Below are 25,109 nucleotides of genomic sequence, written 5' to 3' on the forward strand. Positions count from 1 at the left end.
CCTCGCGCAAACAAAACACACCAGAACCATTCCTGTTTTACGCCCAAATAAATAATACTAACCGAAACGGCCTTTACTTCTTGCCTTCGATGATAAAAAACCGCCACCCGCACCGCCACCAATTACAATTACACCCAAGAACTCCCTCGGGAATTTTCCCGCATTACCACATATCACCAACGACAGTTGCCAACCTGAAATTGCCCCTAAAGAAAACCCAGGATGCTCCAACATGTACTAATACATAAAATAATACACATTTATTTATCGTGACTGCAGTAATTTTTTTAAAAAAGTGCGAAATTCGTTCTTCTAATTATAGTGCCGACACGCGATCTATTTAAATGCAGTGCAGCTAGCAATGTAAGTATTTTAATTGCCCACGACCCTTTTAACTTTAAAAGGAAAAATGGGGGCTAAACCTCTGCCCTCAAACACAACCCATATCCTTTCGAATTGGTAAAAGAGAATGTCCACCTTTTAAATCCTTTTTACAGTTAGATGCGTGACCTTTTTGTGCATAGGCGGTGTGCTCGATTATTTGGAGGAAAAATCCTAATGACTCACTTGATTGCATTTTCGCGTTTTAATTACTGGTGTAATTGCAAATAGATTGGAATTTTCGGTGTAATTAGCATTACATAATGTAGTGGTGCACAGTTTTTTGCTTTTCGAGGAAACCTTATTTGGAAAGGTAAGTGGTAGTGGTGAGATTAGCAATTGGGGGGATCATTTTTTCTGCAGCACCCAAAGGTAAATACAAACTTAACCTAACTTTTTCTGCAACTCTAAAGGGCGATGTAAACAATTGAATTTGCCAACCCTTCAGCTATTGACAACATTGTAGACAGACCGACTTCGTTTGTCGTTCATGCTTGAGTAACAAATGACGTGTAATTTGTTGGCATAGCTTACTAAAACATTTATGTTTGATTTACGGATTCATTGTAAATGTGCTCGATTGGCAGCACAGAGAAGTGCCCATTTTTCTCTATGAATGAGCTTTCTCTTATTCACGGAGGCATATCGTAAACGTCTCGTAGGACTTCTTTTTAGTTTATGAAGTCACTTTTTATTACAATAACTTTTGTACTAGACCTAAAAAATGCAGTTTTGTAATAACAATAAACAGGGGCGGCTTGTCTAGTAGTATTTTGTTAAATAATTTCTTTCTGGGTATGATAAATAATTTCTAGAAAGTCATCTTCCAACTGCAGCTGAGAGTAGCTCCGTAACATAATGAAATCAAACACAAAGTAAATCGGGCATAGCCGAAGTGAACGTGAAGATGAGCCGCAACTTGAAGTAGGACTTCAGTTGTTTTCTATCAATGGTATTCTATGAAGGTTCAATTTTCCATCTGAACTAACTTTTATTTATTTTAGTTGATGTTGGCACTATTACCGTGTATATCAATTTATAAAGTGTATTTTTTTTCACATCAAATCAAGTAACTGAGAATAAAGTGCGAATATTTAATTAAACTTATTTGACAGGCCCAGATTTATTCATCTGCTATTTAACTGCATTACTTACTGCTAGCAGCACATGAGAAGGCTATGTGCAGATTCTGCAGGAAGAGCCAACTGGATCCGTGGCGTACCAGTAGGTGCAATTAATAGAAAATGAATAGTAGGGATGCGTCATCTTATGCCTTCTTACGTGCCGGTACCATTACCTATTTCTACTGATTATTACAATAAAGTAATGAATTGATTTTTTAAGTGAATATACAGAGGAAGTGTTCAATTTTAAGAAGCACTCACTGGTTTTTATCGGGTTAATCTTGGGGGTTAATATTATCATATTAAACTGGTGGTGGTTCGAGCACACCACCCAACTTGAAATGTCACGAGCCGCCAATGATTACATGATTACTTAAACCTCGAATTAAACTAATAAAATAATGACATTATAATAGGTGAGTGAGTACAATATGTAAACAATTAAAGAGATATGTTTACTTTTGGATAAATAATTATTTATTTACTTTTTTTAATTTTTATTTTTGAGTGGACTGTTCTATCTCGTGCTCTACCAACCCAACCCACTATACATTTACAAATATCCAAGTACCTAATGTGTTCGGAATAGCAATGATTTCATTAATGTTGTCTTGTATGTTATACCACGATCGAGGCCACCACTTATCTGGAGGTTTTAGCTACTTCCAATGTGTTTTAGTAGGACTTATTGCCCAAAGTTGGTTTATTCTATTTGAATTTGTTTTCTCAGTATCTATTTCTCCTTTTAGAATTGTGTCAAATACGTGTTAGTCGCTTCTGTCTGTTTGACTGATACTGACTGCTCCTTTGTTGGGGGGGAAGGGGAAGAAGAAGAATCAAAAACCAACAAATATTTTGCCACTTTTTCCCACAGAAAACAGTTACTCCACTGTAGTAATCTTCTTGGAAATCAAATCCTCTGGAATCTTCTCCTTTGAAATCATGCCAGGAATTATTTCTGGAAGTTTCTTAAAATCCCGTGCTCGTAAAACTTCTTTGATCTTACAAATTTTTTTTTCATTTACACTAATGTTCGAGAGTCTTTTATACACAAAGAGTGTTCTACGAACTGAGTCTTTTATAAGAGGCTTCAGTATCATGAATCTCAAAAAGTCTCTTAAGAGCTTTTGAGAGTCTTTCAGAGTCTTGTAGATTGTTTTTGAGCCTTTAAAGTCTTTATTGGTCCCTAAAAGCTGTGCCTTTAATAATAATAATAGTAATTTATTGTGAAAAACAAAGATAAATGTTCACAAATGGATCAGAGTTGGCGATCTTCCACTCTTCTAGTAAAAACTGTTTCATAATATACACAAATCAGCAGTCTCTTTTCCTCGCGGGTATTTTCCTGGTTTCCCGCTGTCCAGTCTGGAATGTGAAACTGAATTTTAGAAAACTTTAAAAAAATGTTGTTAAGAGGTCTTCCTAGAAATCTTCTTGTATAACTTAAGAATTTTCCTAGGGACTAGACAGAGCGGTTTTGCCCAGCTTTGTAAAATATACTTCACATTAACAGGAATTATACAGGATGATCATCGTGAAGTACCTACTCTGTTGAGTGTTTCTCTGCATTTCAATCATTTTTTAAATTCGTGGATTATTTCTACTGACAAATGTGTAATAATAATATTTTATCTGAATCTGAATGTTGTATTCTTGCTTTCAGTACAATGGCGCATCGCCAAGACTATAGCGGGACGTTTCCAGGGAACTCCTACAATGACTTGTGCAATTCGTTTGACAAAGTACAACTGCGAAATGCATCGAAAGGTGAGTTCCATTTAGCTTTCGTAGTCACCTGATCGTTTCAATTTCAGATTGCCTACTCACGGATTATTGCGACATTCGAAGTCGGCTGCTTTTGTTGCAAAACGATGAAATGGATCTTTCGGTTCCATCAAAACTGGGTGACATAGTACAATTATTACGAAGGTAACATATTTGACAATCATTACGTTTCATTGTGCTTTGCAATATGGCGAATTAATATCACGCGATTTATTTACAGGAACCAGTATCTTTGAAAGCAATTTTATTCAATCAATCTTTTATTATTTTTCAATAATTCAGATTAATAACAACTACTTTTAATTATTTTTTTGATATTGATGATTCATTCAGATTTTCTTTCTCAATTTATCACTAATTTCATTCAGTAATGAGATCAGCAATCGAAGAAAGAAGAAGGAATCTGCGAAGAATGCAACAGACGAAGAAAGATTTATTTTAAAATTTGCACGGTACTCTTTGAACAATTCACTTCACTCAAGTTTATTTCAATAGATAATTAATTTGAATTTTTTGAATTTTTTTGAAATGATTTAGAGAGCCATAAATTACAGGTTTATCCAGGAGGCCCCTCGACATGTACGGAAGAACAAGGAACACCTGGAAGATGTTTACAAAATGCTAATTTTTCTACACAACTATATTTCTAGGCACATTAAGGTATTGACATTAATTCTCACTCAAAAAGTTTATTACAATATTTTGGATTTTTGAAAACGTTTGCATGCAGTCTGAAATTTATGAAAACTACATTTTATAACCAATGCCAGTTCAAGGGTTTGTATACATATATCATTATCCCTGGTTGTTGAGTTTGCACCTCCAAAAAAGACAGAACTTTTATCTTAATTATACTATCTTTGTGATTGATACGAAACTTTTTCACTCGTCTATAATTCATGGAGGAAAAAGCAGTTTATCTGTATATATGGTTTATTTATTTCATCGCAAATAATCTCGTCTGACAATAATTTTTCATCTTCAGTATCGCTTGTTTTCTGTACTTTATGTTTTGTCTTATATTTTGTGATCAATAAATAGTTACTATAATGCCATCTTTCGTGCTTAGTTGTTGTGTTCTTATTTTTGTGTGTAACTAACCAATGCTATCTATTTTTATATTTTGCTTCTATTGCTTGCCATCACTGCACTTGCATGCTGTTTCACGTATCGCTTACCTGCATTTGTATTAAGTTCCTTACTTTGGATATTAAAATTTTTTTTTAAAATCAGACCATGGGTTAAAATGTGTCATTTGATTCGTTTTATGACTCAAAAATTTGCGTTTTTTTAAATTACCTACTTTATCTAGGTGTTTCAGTAACCCCTTTCAGATTCTGGATAAAAGTTCGCTGCCACAAAATGGTGCAGTAATAAATTTGGGAGGGGGGCCACAAAAATTATCACAATTTCTTGAAATTTGCCGGGTATATTTTTTTCCAAATTATCAGTTGTGCACGCAAGACATTTTCCAACCTGAGAAAAAAATGCGAAAGAAAAAACGCAAAATTTGGGAGTTTTGGGAACTTGATACGCCAGAGCCAACCTTAGGTATAGCAGTTGTAGATCTTTTTAAGACTAATATTTGTCTAGTTGACTAATTATTGAGTTTGGAAAACATTTTTGCTTGCAGTATTTGATGGAACTTTTTTTCTTCTTTTTTTTTGACATTGAAATGTTCTATGGTGATTTCTTTCGCGGTTAGAACAGTTGAATTATTGTATATCCCCATTGCTATCATTCTGTTGCTATATACAGGCTGTTTCACCCAAACGGTTACTTAAATGTATTTAGGATAGTTTTTCATGATCTACGAAAACATTATCATGATTACTTCATTTCAAAATGTGGGTAACAACTTTCTTATTTTGAATAGAACACGCTATATTTATCGGATTTTCGAAATCTACATGAAAATCGACGTTGTTTGATACCACATTTCCCTATATCCCCACATAAGGTATAACAATAGTATAATAACTAAGGTACTGAAAAAAAATCGTTACTTCACTAATTAGCTCTTAGATTTCTGAATTGGTTTTTTGATGCTTATCTTTAATAGTTTAATAGTAATTGTGCTATCGATTGCAATTAAAGCGCGTTTCTTTTAAAAACTTATTGAGAGGGCAATGACAAAGAATTAATGTATTCTAAAATGGATTCCGAAGGTATTACAATTTCTATTGTATACTGATTGCATATATATTTAATCATTAGCTTTTAATTTGATTTTTGGGCTCGTGTAATTATAGTTATTTATTATCGTTTTATCGTCATGAATAATACAACAGTTTTTTTAATAGCAGTTGCCATAAATCATTCTTCTGACAATTCTGACTTTAGTTTAGACGTCAACAAGACTAACATTATGTTCTGCCGTCGCGGTCGTTCCAATAGAAACAGCATTGTAATATGTTCTGAATTTCATTTTATTTCGAGCTCCGCGTCCCATTTGAAATAAGAATGACAGATGTCATTTGAATGCATAATCATCTGTTTGTCTTTATCTACGCTTGCGGTTAAAGTGATCACTTCATCTATTTTGTTTTTATAGCATTTGAACAGGCACAAAACAAATTTAAAAAAAGACTCTCATTTCCACTTTTAATACAAGGTTTCGTTTCAGAGAAATCATCAACTGTTGGTTTCATATACTTTTTGCATTAATTTATTACACATTTTGGGTCATGGGTCATTCACTACATCTTACTAGGCTTTCTGATAGTTGCTGTACCTATTTAGAACATTTACCCTGTGCCGAAGAAGGCTTATATTGTTTTGCATTTTGTTCATGTATTCTTTGTATTCTGTATCCTCTCGTTGTTGGATCTGTCAATCTGTATATTCCGTAATGAATATTTTTTAAGGGGACTAACATATCACTCTTTCTTCTATTGTATTATTTAGCAAATTTTATTGTAATTTTCATTCCTTCCAGTGCTTATTCTCTTGTCTTTTTATTTGTTAGAGTTCTAGATTTTTCTAAATATACTTTTTTTCCTTGAAAGTTTTAACCTTTTATAGTATCTGATGCCTATTGTGCTATGTCATACTAGACTACCTTGGGGTACCTACCTACTTTGAGTACATCTGCCTTGTTTAGAGACTCGTATCGGTTTAGGGGATCCAAGGGTAAACTCGTTGATACGGTTAGAAGTCAAATTCCAAGCTGGAACGGGCCCCCAGTGCTAGTATACAGTACGTTCGAGATAAGAGGGTTATTTCAACATCCTTTATTTGGCGAGATACAACAAATTTTATATGTGACACTATGATCTATCTAATCTAAATTGTAGGTATCGCGCATTCAATTTTGTAGGTCTCACTTCTGGACAGAAGTGTTGATCTATGAATAGTTCCTCACGCCTCCGTCTTTGTTCCTTTGCTAATTTCGCATTTCCACAGGAAGTTTTCACTTAGTGAATGGTATAGTATGGTAGCACTCCATTGTCCCTTTTTTAATTTAATTATCAGTTTTAAAGTATCGTCCATAATTATGTTAAGTAATTGTAGAATTAGCACCAGTGGCGTACGTAGAAATTTATTCTGGGGGGGATTAAACAAGTTCGTGGCACATACAGTCACCCAGTGCGTACTAGAAGGGGGGGGGGGGGAAGAAATAGAAATTGGGTTGCACAGGCGAAAAAGATTAGATTAGAACGGTATTTTATTTCTTACTGCTGACAGGCCCCTTTATTGCTTTTGCTTTAATTAGTCAACGAAAACTTTGAATAATAGGTATATTTATGGGCAAAAAACCAATTTCGACAAAAAATTCAAAGGGCTGTAACTTTTGATCTAGTAGTCCGATCTTGGAACTGTTTGAAATTATGGATTCTACAGGCCACATTCTATAAGAAAATATTTTTTTCCGGTCGATCTGAGACAATTTTTTTTTCTGGGCAAAAAAAAGGCAGTTATTACCTTCCTTTTTTACCAAAAATCGACTGCACCAAAATTTCTCGGGAAAAAACTTTTTCTTATTAATTTGGGTGCGTAGAATCCAAAACGATTCGTACTTTTTCGATTAGACGTCTCCATCAAAAGTTATGGGCAAAAAAATTCCTGTTTTTAAAATTTAAAATTCTTATTTTCGTCATTTCGTGAAAGGCAGGACGCAGGTATCTCACCTCAGTAGCAGTACTAAGTACCTGATACCTATTTGTTATTTTGGGCATCAATGTAGCGAATTGCCGATCGTTGCCGAATAGCCAAATCGTTGACTGCCAACACTGATCACTCACTGAATAGTGAATACTACAGAATATTTAGATTTTAGTGACTTTAGACTTTAACCAAAACCAAAATTGCTCTCTATATATACCTATATATTATTGCCTTTATTTTAAAGTGGGCGGAGCGGATAGCGGAGTATTACTTAAATACCTAATAGCTATGATGCTATGATGATTTGAAGGGACAATTAGCTTTAAATGGAAAGTGAAAATTATACGCTTTTTTTTTTAAATATTTAGTGGCAGTTTGTAACCTTTCCGGTTATACCGGAAGTAGTCACCAACTTCTTTATTTTAAATGGCAACTCCTCTTTTTTATTCCACATTTAGATTTACTTTGAATATTAAGGTCAGTTTATTAAACAATATCTGTGACCCACATTGACTGTTTTGGAGATATTTGTATTTTAAATATTAAAAAATTCTGGTTATTTGAATAGGTAATCATAATTTTTCATATTAATCTATGGAGTCTTCACAAGTTAGAACAAAATTTTGTTTCAATTTTTTCAAACAAATTCGGATTGGCATTGTCTTATACCTACAATAGCTTTCAAATTATTTACAGTTTTTTTAGCGCTTAGTTTAGTCAAGTTGAGGTTGCACCATTTCTTTCAGCTTTCTTTTTAGGTCTGATTCATATATCTGAAAAAATGCTTGAAAAAGGATATATCTCTGTAGTCAGAACAGTGTGGTCTCCCCCTGTTTCTGGATTGCCTTATTCCAAGCTTTAGTGAGGCTTTTAGTTAACATTTCTATTTCTTCTGCTTCTAAATTTTTTGCTCTCTCCTGCGTTATTCTATCGCGCTTTGCTGATATTACATTCTTTTCTCTGTATCTTTTTTATTGGATCTACTTTAAGTATTCTTTCTTCGCAAGCTACTTAAATTTATTCAAATTATTCATTTGACGTACTTTATTCCTGAGGTTCTTCAGTACCTACGTTGTTTTGATTACTGGGCCTATTTAATTGTAGTCTAATTTCAAATTCCTTCCATGCCTTTTGTTTTGCTTGCATTATCACTATCATATCATTTTTCTGTCTTTTTCTTTAACTTCTCTTTTAATATTGTGGTTTCACCATCTAGTTTGATTTTATATATATATATATATATTTCAACTGCTGTCGATAATACTATTTCTTTAAATTTTTTGTCACATTTGTTCAATATTCATTTTCTTCCATTTTTGCATAGATAGTAGCATCCCTTATCTTAATTCTATTTTTTACAAGTATACATTTGCTGTTTCCTTATGTATTTGTTAGCCTATATAATTTTATTGTTTCATTTGTCCTTTGTTTGTCTTTAGTTTTTGTTTCTCTGCATTTTTTGTTTCTATTTAGTAGGATGTAATCTATATATAGATTTTTCTTTTGTACTTTTTACTTCCCTTGTATATTTATAAATGTATATATTTTTTTGAATGTGTTAGTTAATAGTTAACTTATATGCTCTTCATACATGTGGACCGATGAGGTCTGGAATCCCCACGTTCCATTTTCGCATGGTTAGCTCCGGTGTATTATTAAATTGTTTATTTTTTATCCAAAACACATGAACAAATATTATAATACGCTTTAAGGCCGCGTCATGGTACACCCTTATGAAAACAATTGAAATTTGTTGACGACTGCTTGACTATATGGCACTGAGGATACTTTGTTCAAATGGTGATAGTGGCGCCTACAATCTTTTACTATTGTTGAGGGTACTAAAGTCTTGTGTATAGTTTTCTTTGGTGCTTAGTCCTCATTCTGCTTTTATTTATCCATGCTTTTCGGCATATGTTGGTTTTATTTTTGATAATGCAATGTAATAGCAAACAAGGATAAAAATGGTAATTAACACAATTCGGCATAGTTAAAAACCTGACAGTACAGATACAGTTTTGAAGAGGTGGAGCAAGCTCGTGACTGGGGATGATGATATGTGTTCACGTTATGGTATTACTAAAATATCACTGTTACAGGTTTATAAAAAATTTCCGTTAACTCAAGAACTTCTATCCGTACTTATTAGTTATGTTGAATTGGAGTACGAGGTTTTATATTGTCCGAAAAACTACAGCTCTCAATATCAGGATCAAGTGGAGAGCCGAATTTTAACGTTCCTTTTAACAATATTACACGACCCGTCGACTGTCAAACGAGAATGCTTTGTAAAACCGAGTCCTGTTGACTACTGTGCAATTAAGGCTTTATACGTTGTAAAAAGTGTAAAATCTGAATATAAGCGAAATCGTAGTTTAATAGAGAATTTAATGAGGTAATAATAATCGCGTGCGCGCGCAGGTTTTGTCTTCAATTGGGTTTGTTACAGTAAGCTGTTGCAAAAGTTGAATGTCTGGGATAAGATGAACGAGATTAGAGAGCAGACCGATGCGTTTAATTTAGGGAATTTGATGCGGGTGCCGAAATTGCAGCAAATTTCGCGGTATCTACAGAAATGCAATGTTCTCAAGGACGACGCGGCGACGTCCGAAGAGGAAGAGGTTGTAGAGGTAGGTAGACAACTTCTAAATGCGATTCATTAATCAACTCGTTTCCCAGATCACTTCACCGCTTAGAGGTGCATATGAAGACATAGTTGCAATTGATCTCGTAGATAAAGCTAGGCTTTCGAGAAAGTCTCTTATACCTGAACAAATAAATGTACAAAGTAGGCGAAATAGTAACAGTAGACTTAATCTTCATTCAACTACCTCACGAAGGGAACGAGTCATTTGTGTTAGTGACGATGACAGCGATGTTGAATTTGTGCCGGATGTGGCTTCTGGTACAGTAATTAATGTGGATGACTATGATCCTTTAGTGCCGAATGAAAGGATCAAATCGGACTGTGCCATTGAAGCTTGTGAGTCAACCTTTGCTGAAAGAGAAGAAGCTGTAAAGTGCCTTGAGCCTCCTATCGATACCACCAACTCTCAGGCCAATGTCACCAATTTGTTAGACAAGGAAGAAAACGCTCAAGGAGTATCTCAGATCCTCACAAGATGTGAACCTTCTGCCGTGGATGATGGGACCATCACCACAACTGAAGATGTCACCACTCATGCGACGACTGAAGCTAACCAACACACAATGTTTGATGAAAATTTGGAACATAATGAAAATGAAGAACAGAGTTCAATTCCCAAAGAAAATACAAGGGACAATGATCTTCAAATTGTGAATAACAGTGCTCTTAATACAGTATACAAAGAGCACGATGATCCTCAAATCAATCTACCAGAAGAGAGTTCACAGACTGAAATAATGATATGCGACAGTCCTGAAAACGAGCACAAAGTTCCTGAAAGTGAGCCTCTCTTGCCTGATCTCTGTGACATTGATCTTATTTCAACTGATTCATCTTTATCAACTGTGTCGGCTACAGTTAGTGACCCCATTCCGACTTGTGATTATCGTATCGAGTACACTTTGAAAAATAACGAAATTACAAACAATATTATTGCCGAGTTAGACAGAGCGATTGATGAACATAGCTCGAGTACGGCTTCTGAAGTTAGCAGCGACATTGTCGCAGATCAACAGCCCTCAAGTGTCCCGTTTGAGGTCGACAAAGAACACGACCTTATATTGCCCAATGTTAATGAGGTGGAAGATTTACGAATGGACGTTTCGCCTGATACAGAAGAAGCTTCGAATTTGGAGAATCAATGTCCGAGTCGTGCCGAAGAGAGCGCAAGTGTCGAAATGCCGCACGTAATAATTGAAAGTCAAGAAGATTCTTTAGATCAAGACTGTAGTCACACCGCATCCCCTGATGGGGTTAAAGACACGGAAGAAAGCAACTATTGTAGTAATGTGGAAGAACATGTCAGTGAAATAACTGATGAAAGTATTGAGGAAGAAGAAAAAGTTGAAGGCAGCTGCAGTACTGACACCAATGAAGAAGATCGCACTACGAATGGTATCCAGGAAAATGAAAATGGAGGTGATCTTCAAATTGTGGATAATACTGCCCTTGGTCCAGTGATCAAAGAGCATGTGTCAGATGATCTACCAAAAGAGAGTTCACAGACTGAAAATGTGCTTGAAGCTAATGATAGTGACAGTCTGCCAGAGAGCCAAGAAGAAAGCAGTGAGAATTGCGACGCCAAGAAAGACAATATTGAACACAATGAAAAAGAGCCCAAGGAAAATGATACTGCAGATTGTAATACTCTGGAAGATATTGGCGATAATCTTGTTAGTGAACCATGCGATTTTACTAAGTTTGACGATTGCAAAGTCTTGGACAATGAAGAATGTGCCACAACTGTAATCGATGACTATGAGCCAAGGCCGAAAGACGCAGAAGACACTGTTCTCCAACTAGTCGAAGGCAAGGTGGAACCAGAAGATTTAAGCAGCAATGACATTGTGGACCGTTCATTTGCAGTTCATCACGAGTGCAGCGATTCCGAATCTGTTGATGTGACGGTTCGAGAAGAAAATTTGAGCATTGACTCGAGCCTGCTAATATCTCATGAGCCCCATTTGACAATAGTTGACAATTGCAATTCGAGTCATATTGAAGCGCCTGCCGCCTGTGATCAACCAGATATAGAGCTTGAAAATAATTCCAGCCAAAGACCTAATGATCCACAATTAATGGTGGATGATGAAAGTGTTAATGTGACCAAAGAGCCTCATTTGGATAATTGCAAAAGTTCCCAATCGAGCGGTGTGTCAGATCTGGTTGAGGAAAATGTAGAGGATGATAATTCCAATCAAAGATCTAATGAATCACAATTAATGGTGGATGATGTAACTGAAGACAATTACAAAAGTTCCCAATCAAGTGATGTACCAGATGCGGTTGAACAAAATGTGTCACATGTAGACAATTGCGATAGTTCTGTATCAGTCCATGAGTCGGATGTGGCCGAGTTAAAGAATGATGATGTGCAAGATGATAATCAATGTTCTGTTCGTGATTTGAGTAAAAGTTCTGAATTAGATCTACACCAACAAAGTGTTTTGGTAACAGATGACAAACGAGATGATCTGTTAGTACCAGAGGTGCCACATTCATCCAAGGAGGATGATCAGAATCTACACATTGATGAACCACATTTGGCACTAGCTCATGAAAGTGAGAAGTTGTGTATGGAGAGTGAGACAACCGATAGTCAACACTTGGAGGTGGAGAGTGCACATAATGACCAACATTTAGTGATGGAAGATGAGAATGACGAAGGAAATTTGGTAATAGCAGATGATCCCGTTGAGTCCATTGTTGAAAGTAAATCTGACGATTATCACAATCATTTGAATGCGTCACTTGATGATATTACCCTAAGCCATGTCGTGGTTGAAACTTCAACAGATTCAGAGCGTGAAGAAAAAGGGAACTGTGATGAAGACTCTAAGGAAAATATCAGTGAGAAAGTGTCAGACGAAGAAATTCGAACAGAAGATTTCCACACTAAAGATCTGTTGGAGCATGCGAATGAAGCAAAAGTCAATGAAGGCGAAGTTGCTACGTGCTTTGAGAGGGATTTGAAGAAAACTCCAGAAGAAGCACTCGTTCATCATGAGTTGGTCGTGGAATACACCAGTGAACTGCCACTAGATTACGTTCATGAAGAAACCGTGATAACGGAGACATGCGAGGTGGTGGTGAATGATCTGGATGTGCTCGCATCGGTCGCCGCAACCAAGGAGAAGATCGAATCAGTCAATGTAAAAATTGTGAAATCGAAGCGTGGAAGGAAGCGGAAAAGTGGGAAAAAAAAGTCGGAGGAACTTCCGAGGCGAGTCACGCGGAATAGCGCCTTGGCGAAGCTTAACATTAATCCCCAGGATAATTCCAAGTGCATACCGTCGACCTTCATGAATCTTGAAAGCCTGGTTACTCCCCCACCTGTTTGCGTCTACAACATGATTCCCACCCCCAATACTGATACCGAGGAAAGCATGGACGAGCGTTTTAGTTGCGTGCAAAGTCTGCAAAACATTCTGGTTGACAATATAGCGTTTGACGAAGATACTTTAGATGATGGCATCGTGTTTGTGACTCACAAGAAGGTGTCCGAGGAAATTTTGATAAGCATTCCCGAGTCGGAGGATCACCCCGCCATCGACTATGATATTCTGAAGCAAGCAGAAGAGTTTGAAAAAACAAATCTATCACTAAGTACCAGTGAGGAACTGTGCAAAGAATTAAAGTTAACCATGACCAAGAACGTGGAGATTAACATCAATATCACCACGGAACTAGACAGTCATTTGAACGAGACCGTTATTGAGATTTCGGAGGAATCACAGAAGCAAGTTTCTGTAATGCCGTTTAAGAAAAGGAAAAATTATGGAAGAAAGAACTTGGTTGTACCGGACGAAGTGCAGGTGTCCATCACTGAAGTGGCAGATGTACCAGAAATGTCATTGACTGTGGCAGATGAGAATCAAGCGACACCCTCATTAGTGGAAAATAGTGAGACATTGGAAAATAAACCTGAGAGCAAAAGGGTGCTAACTAAGGCCGCATTGAAGTGCTTCCAGGTTCCTTGCATACCATATGTCCACCTTTTGAAGTTGCCTTTAAGTGATGCACCAAAGGTGGAGACCGACAAGGAAAACAAAAGATCTAAAAGTCAAGATGGTGGCCGAAGGCATAGAGCAGGTAGACTATCAAAAACAAAGTCCATTGACTCACTGCAAATTAAAAGTGACTGTGCTACAGAGAAGGTGGAAACTGTTGAGCCGGTAGCCACAGAGCCCAACAAGATCACAAAGAGAAGAATGTCGTCTCGTTTGGTATCCGAGGTAGTTGAGCAATCAACGAAATCACCTGCTAAACGACCGAGAACTAGATCAAATTACGAGAAAACACAAATGGAGTCAAGTAAAACTAAAATGCGTACGAGAAGCGCTTCAGTTTTTGATGATTCAAGTTCTGTAAAGAAAGTGTCGAACAGTGAACAAAATAAAGCAGATTTAGATAAATCCTCACTGAAAGATGTAGCTATAGTCAAAGAACCTGAAACTTTGGACTTGGCTAGTTCTTCAGACCAATCAGAGGACAATGTAAAGGGTAATCTCACAGTAGAAACTTGTATTTCGAAGCAAGAAGATGAGCGTCATCAAAATGAAGAAGTCCGTAAAGAGAGTGGTCATTTGATTGAAGAGAATGGTAAGTCTGCTGAATTGATTAAAAAGGAAACAATTGGTGCACAAGCTGTTGAAGTTGTGGAGGAATTGCTTCCATTGACGAGTGATGCAGAGATTGTTGAACAGTCTAAAGTGCAACCGGAGGTCGGTACCCTAACCGAAGTAACTGAATTGAGTAAAGATGAGTCATTGGAAAAGCTACCCAAACATAGGAAAAGTAGAACTGAACGTGAAATCGAGGGAACCTCAATTAAAACAGTCAAAAGTAAAACGGATGAAAAGAAAAGGCGCCGAGTTAAGGGCGAGAGTGATCTGCCCAAAACTTCTACCAAGGAAGAACTAAAATCGAACAAGGACAGGAAATGCAAATCAAAGGACAAGAAAGCGCACGAGATTGTCACTGTAAAAGAGAGTAAATCAAAAAACGAAGACCAAGAAATCCCACCAACTGAAGAAGTGAAATCGCTGAGAAGTAAGTCGAGATCGAAAGCGAAAACTGCGGATAATCAAGACCGTACTCACAAAAAATCGGGACAATCGTCAAAAAGGCATAGGAGTAAGTCGGATAATGAACGAAAACAAAAGACTCCCGACTTGGATACCAAAACTTCGTTGGTGGGAGAAAGATTGAAAGCGAAAGATCCAAGTGATAAGTCCGCGAGAAAAGATGATACGCAGAAAACTAAAGAGAAGCCCGCAGAATTGGAAGGGGAGAGGAAGAAACGGAAGGAACGAAAAACTCATAGTACTAGGAAATCGTTGCGAGACAAGCCTAAGCTGAGACACAATAAAGAGAATGAACCCAAACAGGATGTCGATCAGATCCCACATGATCAAGAATCTGATAAAGCTGCACCAGTTCAGCAGGTGACAGATAATCAAGGTGCGATGTCCACTGTTGAGGAAGTACCTCCTGTAGTTGAGCAGAGCTCAGCGGGACAGAAAACTGTAAATATTCAAGTTGCCATATCATCATCATTGTGCACCTGTCTTCAGCCAGTAGAGCAAATATTGGCTGACGATGTGCAAGATACAAATTTGGCAGAGACACAAAAAAATGAAGCCATGGAAGAAACTCCGATTGAGAAGTCTATCCCGAAAAAAGAACTACAAGCGTCCATTGAGAAGGTTGCCCCGAAGGAGGAATTACAGATATCCTGTTTAAAAAATAAGATCAAGGAGAAACTCAAAAATGCGAGCGTGGAGAAGGTGCCGCTAGAAAAATCGAAATATTCAAGATCAAAAAGCGGGGTTAAGCAAGATTCTAGAAGAAAGAGGCGATCATATTCGTCTGGGAAGAAAGGAAGTTCTGCTAAGTTGCCAGAAGTAACCGTTGTAAAAGAGGAGGTGTCCTTGCCTGATGTAGTGGAATTACCAAAACGTGCGGGCTCTCCAAAGAGTGACACGGAGACGCCAGCGAAAGAGGCATCTATAGATGACACAAAGCATGACGATTCTGCCAAGATTATAGTAACATCTGGTAGTAACCTCCAACCACTTCTTTGTGGTGTTACTCCCTTGGACTCCCAAGAATCGATTCCTCAAGTCCGTGATGAGACAATCGTTGAAGAAGTGGACCCTGAAGAATCGATTCCAGAAATTCGCAATGACTCAATCCTTGAAGAGGTGCGTTCCGAAGAATCAATTCCACAAATCCCAGAGGAGGCGATCGTCCCAGAAACGAGACCCTTGGTTTTGGAAGAATCAATTGCGGAAATCCGGGAAGAGACCATCGTCCCAGAAGCGAGACCCTTGGGTTCCGAAGAATCAATTTCACAAATCCCAGAGGAGGCGATCGTCCCAGAAACGAGACCCTTGGTTTTGGAAGAATCAATTGCGGAAATCCGGGAAGAGACCATCGTCCCAGAAGCGAGACCCTTGGGTTCCGAAGAATCAATTTCACAAATCCCAGAGGAGGCGATCGTCCCAGAAACGAGACCCTTGGTTTTGGAAGAATCAATTGCGGAAATCCGGGAAGAGACCATCGTCCCAGAAACGAGACCCTTGGGTTCCGAAGAATCAATTCCACAAATACCAGAGGAGGAGATCGTCCCAGAAACGAGACCCTTGGTTTTGGAAGAATCAATTCCGGAAATCCGGGAAGAGACCATCGTCCCAGAAGCGAGACCCTTGGGTTCCGAAGAATCAATTCCACAAATCCCAGAGGAGGCGGTCGTCCCAGAAACGAGACCCTTAGGTTTGGAAGAATCAATTCCGGAAATCCGCGAAGAGACAATCGTCACAGAAACGAGACCCTTGAGTTCCGAAGAATCAACTCCACAAATCCCAGAGGAAGTAATCGTCCCAGAAACGAGACCCTTGGGTGCCGAAGAATCAATTCCACAAATCCCAGATGAGACAATCGTCCTAGAAACGAGACCCTTGACTTTGCAAGAATCAACTCCAGAAATCCGCGACGAGACAATCGTCCAAGAAATGAAACCCATGGGTTCGGAAGAATCAATTCCTGAAATTCGTGATGAGACAATCGTTCATGAACAGAAACGAGCAGAAGATCATTCTGAAGTAGAGCAGCTACCATCCGCTGATTATTCTATAGATAATGAACAGAAAGACAACAAATTGTCCGCCAAGGTTGATGAACAAGATTTAGAGATTAAAGAGGACGAAAGTCTGCTTCCGTCTAAAGTTATATCTCCCACGGTTGCGACTGAAAATTGCGCTAGCGTGGAAGATGCAGTCAGTAAGGCCGAAGAAATAATTAACACTGATCAGATGAAAGTAAACAAAGAAGCACGTTCAGACAAAAATAACGACTTGGAGAGAGTTGATGATGTTAAGACGATTGAAGAAGAAGAAGAGGTTCAGAAGTCAAAGGAAGACTTCAATGATCAAAGGGAAAAATCGCCACCACCAGATAATAACGATAGAGACTTGCAGCTTGAAAAAGAACCGCCAGTATCTGCTGATGAGGTGGCAACTGAGGAGTGTGGGTTGCAAAAGTTTGCAGATGACAGTGAAATTGACTTGGTTGAGAAGGAAGTGAGTGAGGAGGTGTCGAATATTATAAGGGATTGGGATAATTGCGAAGACAGTTCCGATGATCATCTATTGGAAGGTGTCAGACCTGATCAATTGATAACGGAGATCGTGGACGATACTGACTTAGTCATCGGACATGAAGAGTCCATAATTGATCACAGTAATACGTCGCATGAAGAAACATGTGTAACGGAAGGGACTGAGTTCGAAGAGATTGTTGATCCTGAAGGAACAGAGCCGAGTCTGGCTGCCGATGCGGATAAGTTGTCTTCATTTACGGAAGAAGGCGAGAAAACTAATGAAACTGACGATGATGATTTAGTATTCGTGCAAATGGAAACATTACCTGCCGTAACCGATAACTATGATAGTGAACCAGATGTAGACAGAGTGTTTGAAAAATATTCAACTAAGCAACCGAAGTATTCCCAAGAGGATGTAAGGCCAGGTAGGAAAAAAGTTTCGCCAAAGCATAAGCGTGTAAGATTTAGTCTTGAATGTAATACCACTAGGACCATAGATGAAAATGGGGAGTCACCAAGCAAAAAACGGAAATTAGAAGACAAACGGTTCGTGACTCATGATTACGAGCAAAGTTATAAGAAGTTCTTAACTGAGAGTAAGCAAGCGACTCCCAACTCCAATGAACAATGCGCAGATCAACAGAGGGATTCAATTGCAAACATGGTCATTGAAAAGAAAAAAACATCTGAAGTAACGCCAGTGAAGAAGAGTGAACCGAAAAGTATTGATCGCATCATTCAAAATCTTAAAAATAAAATACCTCTGCCAGAGCCTCCCACTGGTGAGCCAGAAAAAGTTGAAACTTTGGAAACGGTTGAAGAATCTGCAGCTCCATCAGTAGACAATCTGGAAGATGCTCAGGCCATTGCTGATACCTCCATCAGTCAAACGGGTGATGAAAAGTTAAGCCTAGAGCCTCAGTGCCAGGAAAACATCTTCCCTTACATTCAGGACGGTACAAAGTTTCAGATTATTCCTCGCGAGAGCGAAATTGGAACTCCCGTCCAATTGTTAGAAGTCACGGATAAGCAAACTACTACAACTTGCGAAATTACGGATAACTTAATTGCCGTAATGTTCTCAGAACAGAATCGGTCCAGTAAAACGGGCTTTATATTTTTCAAGGGGTCGGATCACAATTATCACAGTATAGGCGATCCGCTCTTAGGGGGCGAATGCGACACGAACGAAAGCGATCACTCTTCAGAAAATAAGGAAATCGTCTCGTCAGAGCTGGAAAATGTCCTGATTAGTGATACTATGCTACCATACTTAACCGATAATCATCTCAATCAAGAATCATCCGAAGACAGCAGTGCGGATTTCCAGCTTCTTGAGTTAATCGGAAACACGTTGGGTAGAGAGTCGAGCCCTCCTTTGGCTCAACCCTGTGACTATCAAACGAATTTAAAACAAGTCGAGTTAGGGTACGACGAGCCATCTGCAAGTAACAACATCGAGTTTTCCAAAGTAAACAATGAAGTCTTCGTGAATCATTTCCAGCAGCAGACGATGAGCGTCGAAAATATGAGCGAATTGATGAACGTCGTCTTGACCAGCATTCAAAATTTGAATAACATGACGAAAGCCCCCACCCTTCAGCAGGAGGCCGAGTGTAAAGATATTTTCTCAACCAATGACTTAGATTTTAACGTCGAGTCTCAGCCGCAGAGTCTAGATCTAATTTGCGATTTTTCTCAATCCCAAGAGGTTGCCACTGAGACTACTATTTCTAACCATTGCGATTATTCTAGTCTGCACTATCTTCCAATTACATTCGAAACAAATGACAGCTTCATGAATAAAAAGGTTATACTAGAACGAGTCCCTCAAGGGAACGTCAAGCCGATTGAAGAGACTGCTGAATGTGCAGAGATTGTGGAAGGGTCTGAAGTACAACGAGAGCCAACCGAAATACCGGAATCGAGTCAACGGGAAATGTTGGCAAAACTTACTAAATCTAGGAAAGGTAGCACTGAGTGTAATATAGAAGGAACTTTAACTAAAAAAGTCAAAAGTAAAGCCGATGAAAAGAAAAGTCGCCAGGTTAGGGATGAGGTTGATGGGGAGAGAGTGACGCAACCCCCCGCCCTTCAAAAAGAGACGGAGTGTAAAGATATTTTCTCTACTACTGGCTTAGATTTTACTGTTGAGTCTCAGCCACAGGGTCTGGATCTTATTTGCGATTTTTCCCAACCCCAAGATGTTGCCACTGAGACTACCATTTCGAATCTTGGCGATTATTCGGGTCTGCACTATCTTCCAATTACATTCGAAAATATCTCTACAAACGATAGCTTCATGAATAAAAAGGTTATAGTAGAACAGATCCCCCAACTTGTCCACGAAACCGTCAAGGAAATGCCCCACTTAGAGCCGATGGTCGAAAAACCTCTGTACGTTAAACTAAGTCCCTCGGCGAAAGCAAAGCTGCACATGATAAACTGCCCTAAGCAAAAACCTCAGCCCAAAAAACAGCTGAACAATCTCGGTTTCGTACGTAATAGTAGCAAAACAAAGCCGTCTGCTCCGAAACCGAAGAAATCCAGCGAGTTGAAAAGTACGGAAAGTGAGTCGCCGAAAGTGAGCTCGTCACCTCAGACTCCTACAGTGAAGCCAACCACTTCGAGTATCTCATCTGCTATTTCAAAAGAGCGAAGTCTACTGATTATTGACGATTTTAATTTGGCCGAAAGTTCAAAGAAACGTATACCAAAGGTTAGTGAAAGCCCCGCTTTAATTCAACCAGCGCCGGTGGCCGTGAAAACTGTTGCGGACAAGGTTGAGTTACCCAAAACTGTACCAAAAAGCCCCAGAACGCCGAAACAGACCGAAAGTGAACTAAAACCTCAGCCCAAAAAACACTCGAACAATCTCGATTTGGTCAGTAACAGTAACAAAACAAAACCGTCTGCTCCGAAGCCGAAGAAATCAACCGAGTTGAAAAGTAAAGAGAGTGAGTCGCCAAAAGTGAGCTCGTCAGCTCCTACAGTGAAGTCAGTCATTCCAAAAGAGCGTATTATTGACGATTTTAACTTGGGTGGAAGTTCAAAGAAACGCACACCGAAGCCTAGTGAAATTCCCGCTCCGGATGAATCGGCCGTGAAAACAGCGGCTAAGAGTGACTCCCCCAAAACTGGAGGTGAGAATATTAAACAGTCTCCTGTACCCAAAAGCCCAAGGACGCCGAAACAAACTGAATGTGAACTATTCAACATTCCAGTGCAGTGCGACATGATCGATAACGTTAAGAGAAGAAAAAGGAAACCTGTAGATTATTCTTCGATTGAAAAATTGCTCGAGGCCGAGGATTACGAGTATCGCAAGGTGCAAAAGAGTAAAAGCAAAAAGGACGAGAAGATGAAAGTGAAGCAGGAGGAGAGTAAATCGAAAACGAAAATTAAAACCCCGGTGCATGAGTCATCGACATTGCAACAACCGGCTAGTAAATCGAAGAGCACGGTGTTTGAGGATTCGGACGACGACATACCCAAAAAGAAGAAGGCCAAAGCCGACCCTCCATTGCAACCAGACGCGATGAACGCGCTGTTCGACGAGCTGGTTAAGGAAGGCAACGTTAATAGTACTCTTACCAAATCGGGTGCCACAGCCAGGGTAGCGCCAACGAAACCCTCCACCATTTTTCCTTTAGATCCAAATTTGCAAAAGAAATCCGAAACGACGCCAGTTAAACAAATTGGAGTGGTCAATCCGATTCCTCGGCAAAGTAACAACGTACGAAAGGAACCTCCTAGCAGAAGTAGTTATAGCGGAGAAGACGCCCGGACGTCGAGTCAATATTATCCGTACTACGAGCGTAGTCGACGATCGTATCCATATTCCAATAGAGAACCGAGCAGGTCGAGTCATCAGGGGGGTAGTAGACGAGCCGAGTATCCCACACATTCGAGTGATCAGCGGTATTTGGCGACGAGGTCCGGTTCTTCAAGGAGCAGTTGGAGCAGTAGGCATCATTCAAATTCTAGACCAAATACGGAGCAGCGTGATTATTGGTATGTATTGTTTGTGTGTTACTGGTGTGTGGGTGGCGGTGTAGGTAAAAGGTACAGTGGGGGATCGATGTTAGAAATTTGTGTGACAGATGATCATCGGGACCCCACTATAATAGACTATTAACCCGGATTGAATTCATTGTAAATCTTTGATTTTTTTTCTGAACTGTTTATTGAAAAAGTTGCCCTTTTTTACGTCCCTCACAAATAAATTATTACTGGTCTTGATGACAAGTTTCATTGAATCTGTAAAATAAATGTTCTGGTACCAGGTCCGATTAAATAGGTAACCGGAACTGATACCATTATTATTAGTGCTAAAGAACCCATATTTTTGTCCTCTCTGTCTTTCCCTCTTTCTCTCGAAAGCATTTCCATTTATGCCCTACATTGATCCGTAGGAAAACGGCTTATTTGTGTATAATCTCAATAATAAACCTTGTTTAGTTACGTTGAACATACTTCCACATACAATTTTATGATAGTCAGTTTTAATCGATTCTAGAGTGGTATGGTCAAACGCCTTCTCTATATCTAAAACGCCCCTATAGCCACCTCTTTACAGAAAATCGACCTTTCAGCTAGACTACTCTGTAGTTCAGTTTTTGGAGAAACGACGTTAGACTGGGAGGTTTAAACGACTTGGCTTGGGCGTATGTCTAACTCACAAAAATGTATACCGCTCTGCTTGAAATTCTAGTTTTATTAATACCACAACACCCGGAAGTACTTTGATGTTGGGCTATTAACTTTATTAAAACCTTTTTGAAACCAATTGTATCTTTGATTCCACTAACTTTTGCCATTTCTCAAGCGAATGATGCTCATTTCCGCCACTAACCGCGCAAGCAAGCCGCATAATCTTAGCAGACGACCTACACGATATGACAACCGATGCACGTCTACCACACTTATTACTTTTGCTTGCGTTATTTAAAAACCGTTACAGTACCAACGCAAACGGACGGTTAGTCTCCGTCTCTGTAGCCCCGTAGAAAAACCGAAACGGAACCAATGCTTTGCGGGCTCCCGTTACATTATTTGCAAGAAAATGCTGCTGTTGGACTATGATAATTGTATCTTCTTTTAAATGAATGTCAATAAAGTGGTTGGCTATCCTGTCACTTCTCCTTTGCTCGTTTTGTACTGTAGAGATCACTGTAACCGCGGTTTTAGTACATATGATATATAAAATGAGAGTAAATTGTAGAAACTTTGGTGCTAATATTTAATTTCACTCAGTAAAGGTAAAGCCGCCATCAATAACATTTGTGCTTTTTGGTAAACCATAACTGGGCAGATCTTCCTCTGGGAATGCTCTCAAACCTCTCGTTCGTTAAAGAGAGCCGGAAAGAGCCAATATCTTTGTCACTCTTTTTTGAAATGGCTATCTTTTATGCCACCATGTCATGACAGTTCGCTATCCTTCAACTGTTTCCATACTATATCTAAGTTTGCACATTTGACTTATACAAAGTATTATGTCTTCTATACAGGGTGTATGTATAATAAAATAACCTTTTTCAATAAACAGAATAAGTAAAATAATTAATATTAAAGCCTATACGTTTAATTGAGTTGAATTTAGTCTGTGCGGTTATTGACAGTTTCTAGGCATTTGTTTTTTCTACAACTGCCCCAAATTTGAGTATACAGAAGATTTCCCTAGTAATCTTGAGACAATAAGCCATCTCTGAATTTTTGTTTTTTTAACAGTTGTAGCAGAAGAGATGTCCTGGGGTGTTATTAGTTTGACATATTAAATATGTTTGTAAGGAAAAGCAGGCAACAATCGCAGATAATAAACAACTGTTTTTATTTCTATGAAGTTTTCCATTTTTTCAGATTCTGGGATAGAAAATTGACATAGTGTGGAATTTATGAAACATTTTTTTTTATAAATTACCGTTGAACAATAAAGTGAACAAATCTATTTTTCAGGCAAAACCGTTTCTTCTCTCAAAATTCAGAATCTGCTCTTTCCTGTTATATTTGCGACTTAGTTAATTACGTTTATGCAAGAAGAGATCAAATTAGAAATTTTTCCGAAAACTCCAATGGTCGTGTGGAGCCGGTCCCGTGTGTTTTTATTTATTCATTTTTTATGGCGCTTAAATACTGTTTCTATTAGTAAAGATTATACAGTTCATTCTAGTTAAAATGAGCACAAGTTGCAACACAAGCTTTTTTTTAGTTTTAAGGGGACATTGATGATTAGGGGGTGACTAAAGTGATGGTCACTTCCTTCAATCTGAATCTTATGTTCATTTTAACTTACAATGTATTGTAACTATTCTATATGCTTTCTTTTATACGTACACACATCCTTTTCTATCAATCTGCCAAATTTACGATCGAAAATTGTGATTATGTTTTTGTGGCTAACATTTTAAGGTACTGCAACTAACTGTGTTTTACGGCGGGCACTCATGGGCGTCTATGTCTTAAAGCTTCAAAGCTCAACTAAACAATTGTACTTGCTTCACACTTACAGGGTGTTTCGAAACTAGCAGCTTATTATTCAAAATTAAGGGCCTTCTTTTGCACAGCTTTATTTAGGAAATGTTTTTTTGCACGGGCCAAAACACCTTGTATAATTTGCGAACCCACTTGCAGTCTTCTTGCTGACAATAAATAATTCTGAGGCGTACTATTCCGAAACAGTTGAGCATAGAAGCTATATATGGACGATTTTCCATTTATAAACACATTGAGACATATGTAATGTGTACCCTCTGAGTGGTCGCCTTTTGGGTATAACAATTCTGTGAATTTATCTCGAATAAATTCGCAGCCTGTATGATAATCCATTAATTTGATTTCAATTACAGGTACGGATCAAACACTGATCTTGCTTGGCGCGAAGATATAAAAAAGAAATTCCCCCATATGTTTACAGACACAAAAGAAGTTTTTTTCTAACAAATTGTCAGGTGCGTATTTGTTAAGAAGGTACGCAGTTGCTCAATGTTCTTCTTTAGGAATACCATATCTGCACTACTTATTGTAAATAGTTTTATTTTGTAAATTAAGTATTTTTATCACGTAAGCTAGGAGGAAGTGTAATTGATGTCATTTTACTTTTGTTTGTACAGCATGCGTGGAATTCATTGCTCCAACATCGATTTTTGTAACTAATTGATTCGTAAACATATTACTCTTTTTTGTGTTTATTTTAGTGGTAAAATTAACATAAAAAAGTAACCGTCTTATAGTATCGATTAATTTCAAAGACACTCAAAGCATGGAATTCTTAGCAAACGATTTTACTTTATATTGTGATAATTTTTTTAATATCATCTCATTATCATTTTTATTGCATGTTATTTTTTGTTTGATACATTTTTATTTTAAGAAATCATTGTTGAGACGATTCATATTGAAAGTACCTTAACTATTACATTTTATTTTATTATGATAGACAATAGAGAAAAGAATACGCGAT

At 38.2% G+C, this 25,109-nt stretch overlaps 1 protein-coding gene across 7 annotated transcripts; it reads left to right on the forward strand.

The window, feature by feature from the left end:
- Nucleotides 1–76: 76 nt before the first annotated feature.
- On the forward strand, nt 77–24,851 carry LOC116173520 (titin homolog). Of its 7 annotated transcripts, none has more exons than XM_031491041.1 (10): nt 77–363; nt 3,169–3,272; nt 3,320–3,434; nt 3,845–3,950; nt 9,497–9,792; nt 9,847–10,027; nt 10,077–21,664; nt 23,606–23,743; nt 24,496–24,597; nt 24,646–24,851. In XM_031491041.1, the coding sequence occupies exons 2-9, from the start codon at nt 3,173–3,175 to the stop codon at nt 24,584–24,586; spliced, it is 12,615 nt and encodes a 4,204-aa protein (XP_031346901.1). In that variant the 5' UTR covers nt 77–363; nt 3,169–3,172; the 3' UTR covers nt 24,587–24,597; nt 24,646–24,851. The 7 variants fall into 7 exon arrangements, with proteins under 7 accessions (XP_031346901.1, XP_031346910.1, XP_031346892.1 ...); XM_031491050.1 differs by having other exon boundaries at nt 10,077–16,316; nt 16,443–21,664; nt 24,496–24,851; XM_031491032.1 differs by having other exon boundaries at nt 24,496–24,851.
- The last annotated feature ends 258 nt before the right edge of the window (nt 24,852–25,109 follow it).

Source organism: Photinus pyralis, unplaced genomic scaffold (assembly GCF_008802855.1).
Source record: "Photinus pyralis isolate 1611_PpyrPB1 unplaced genomic scaffold, Ppyr1.3 Ppyr1.4_LG1, whole genome shotgun sequence".
NCBI lineage: Eukaryota > Metazoa > Arthropoda > Insecta > Coleoptera > Lampyridae > Photinus > Photinus pyralis.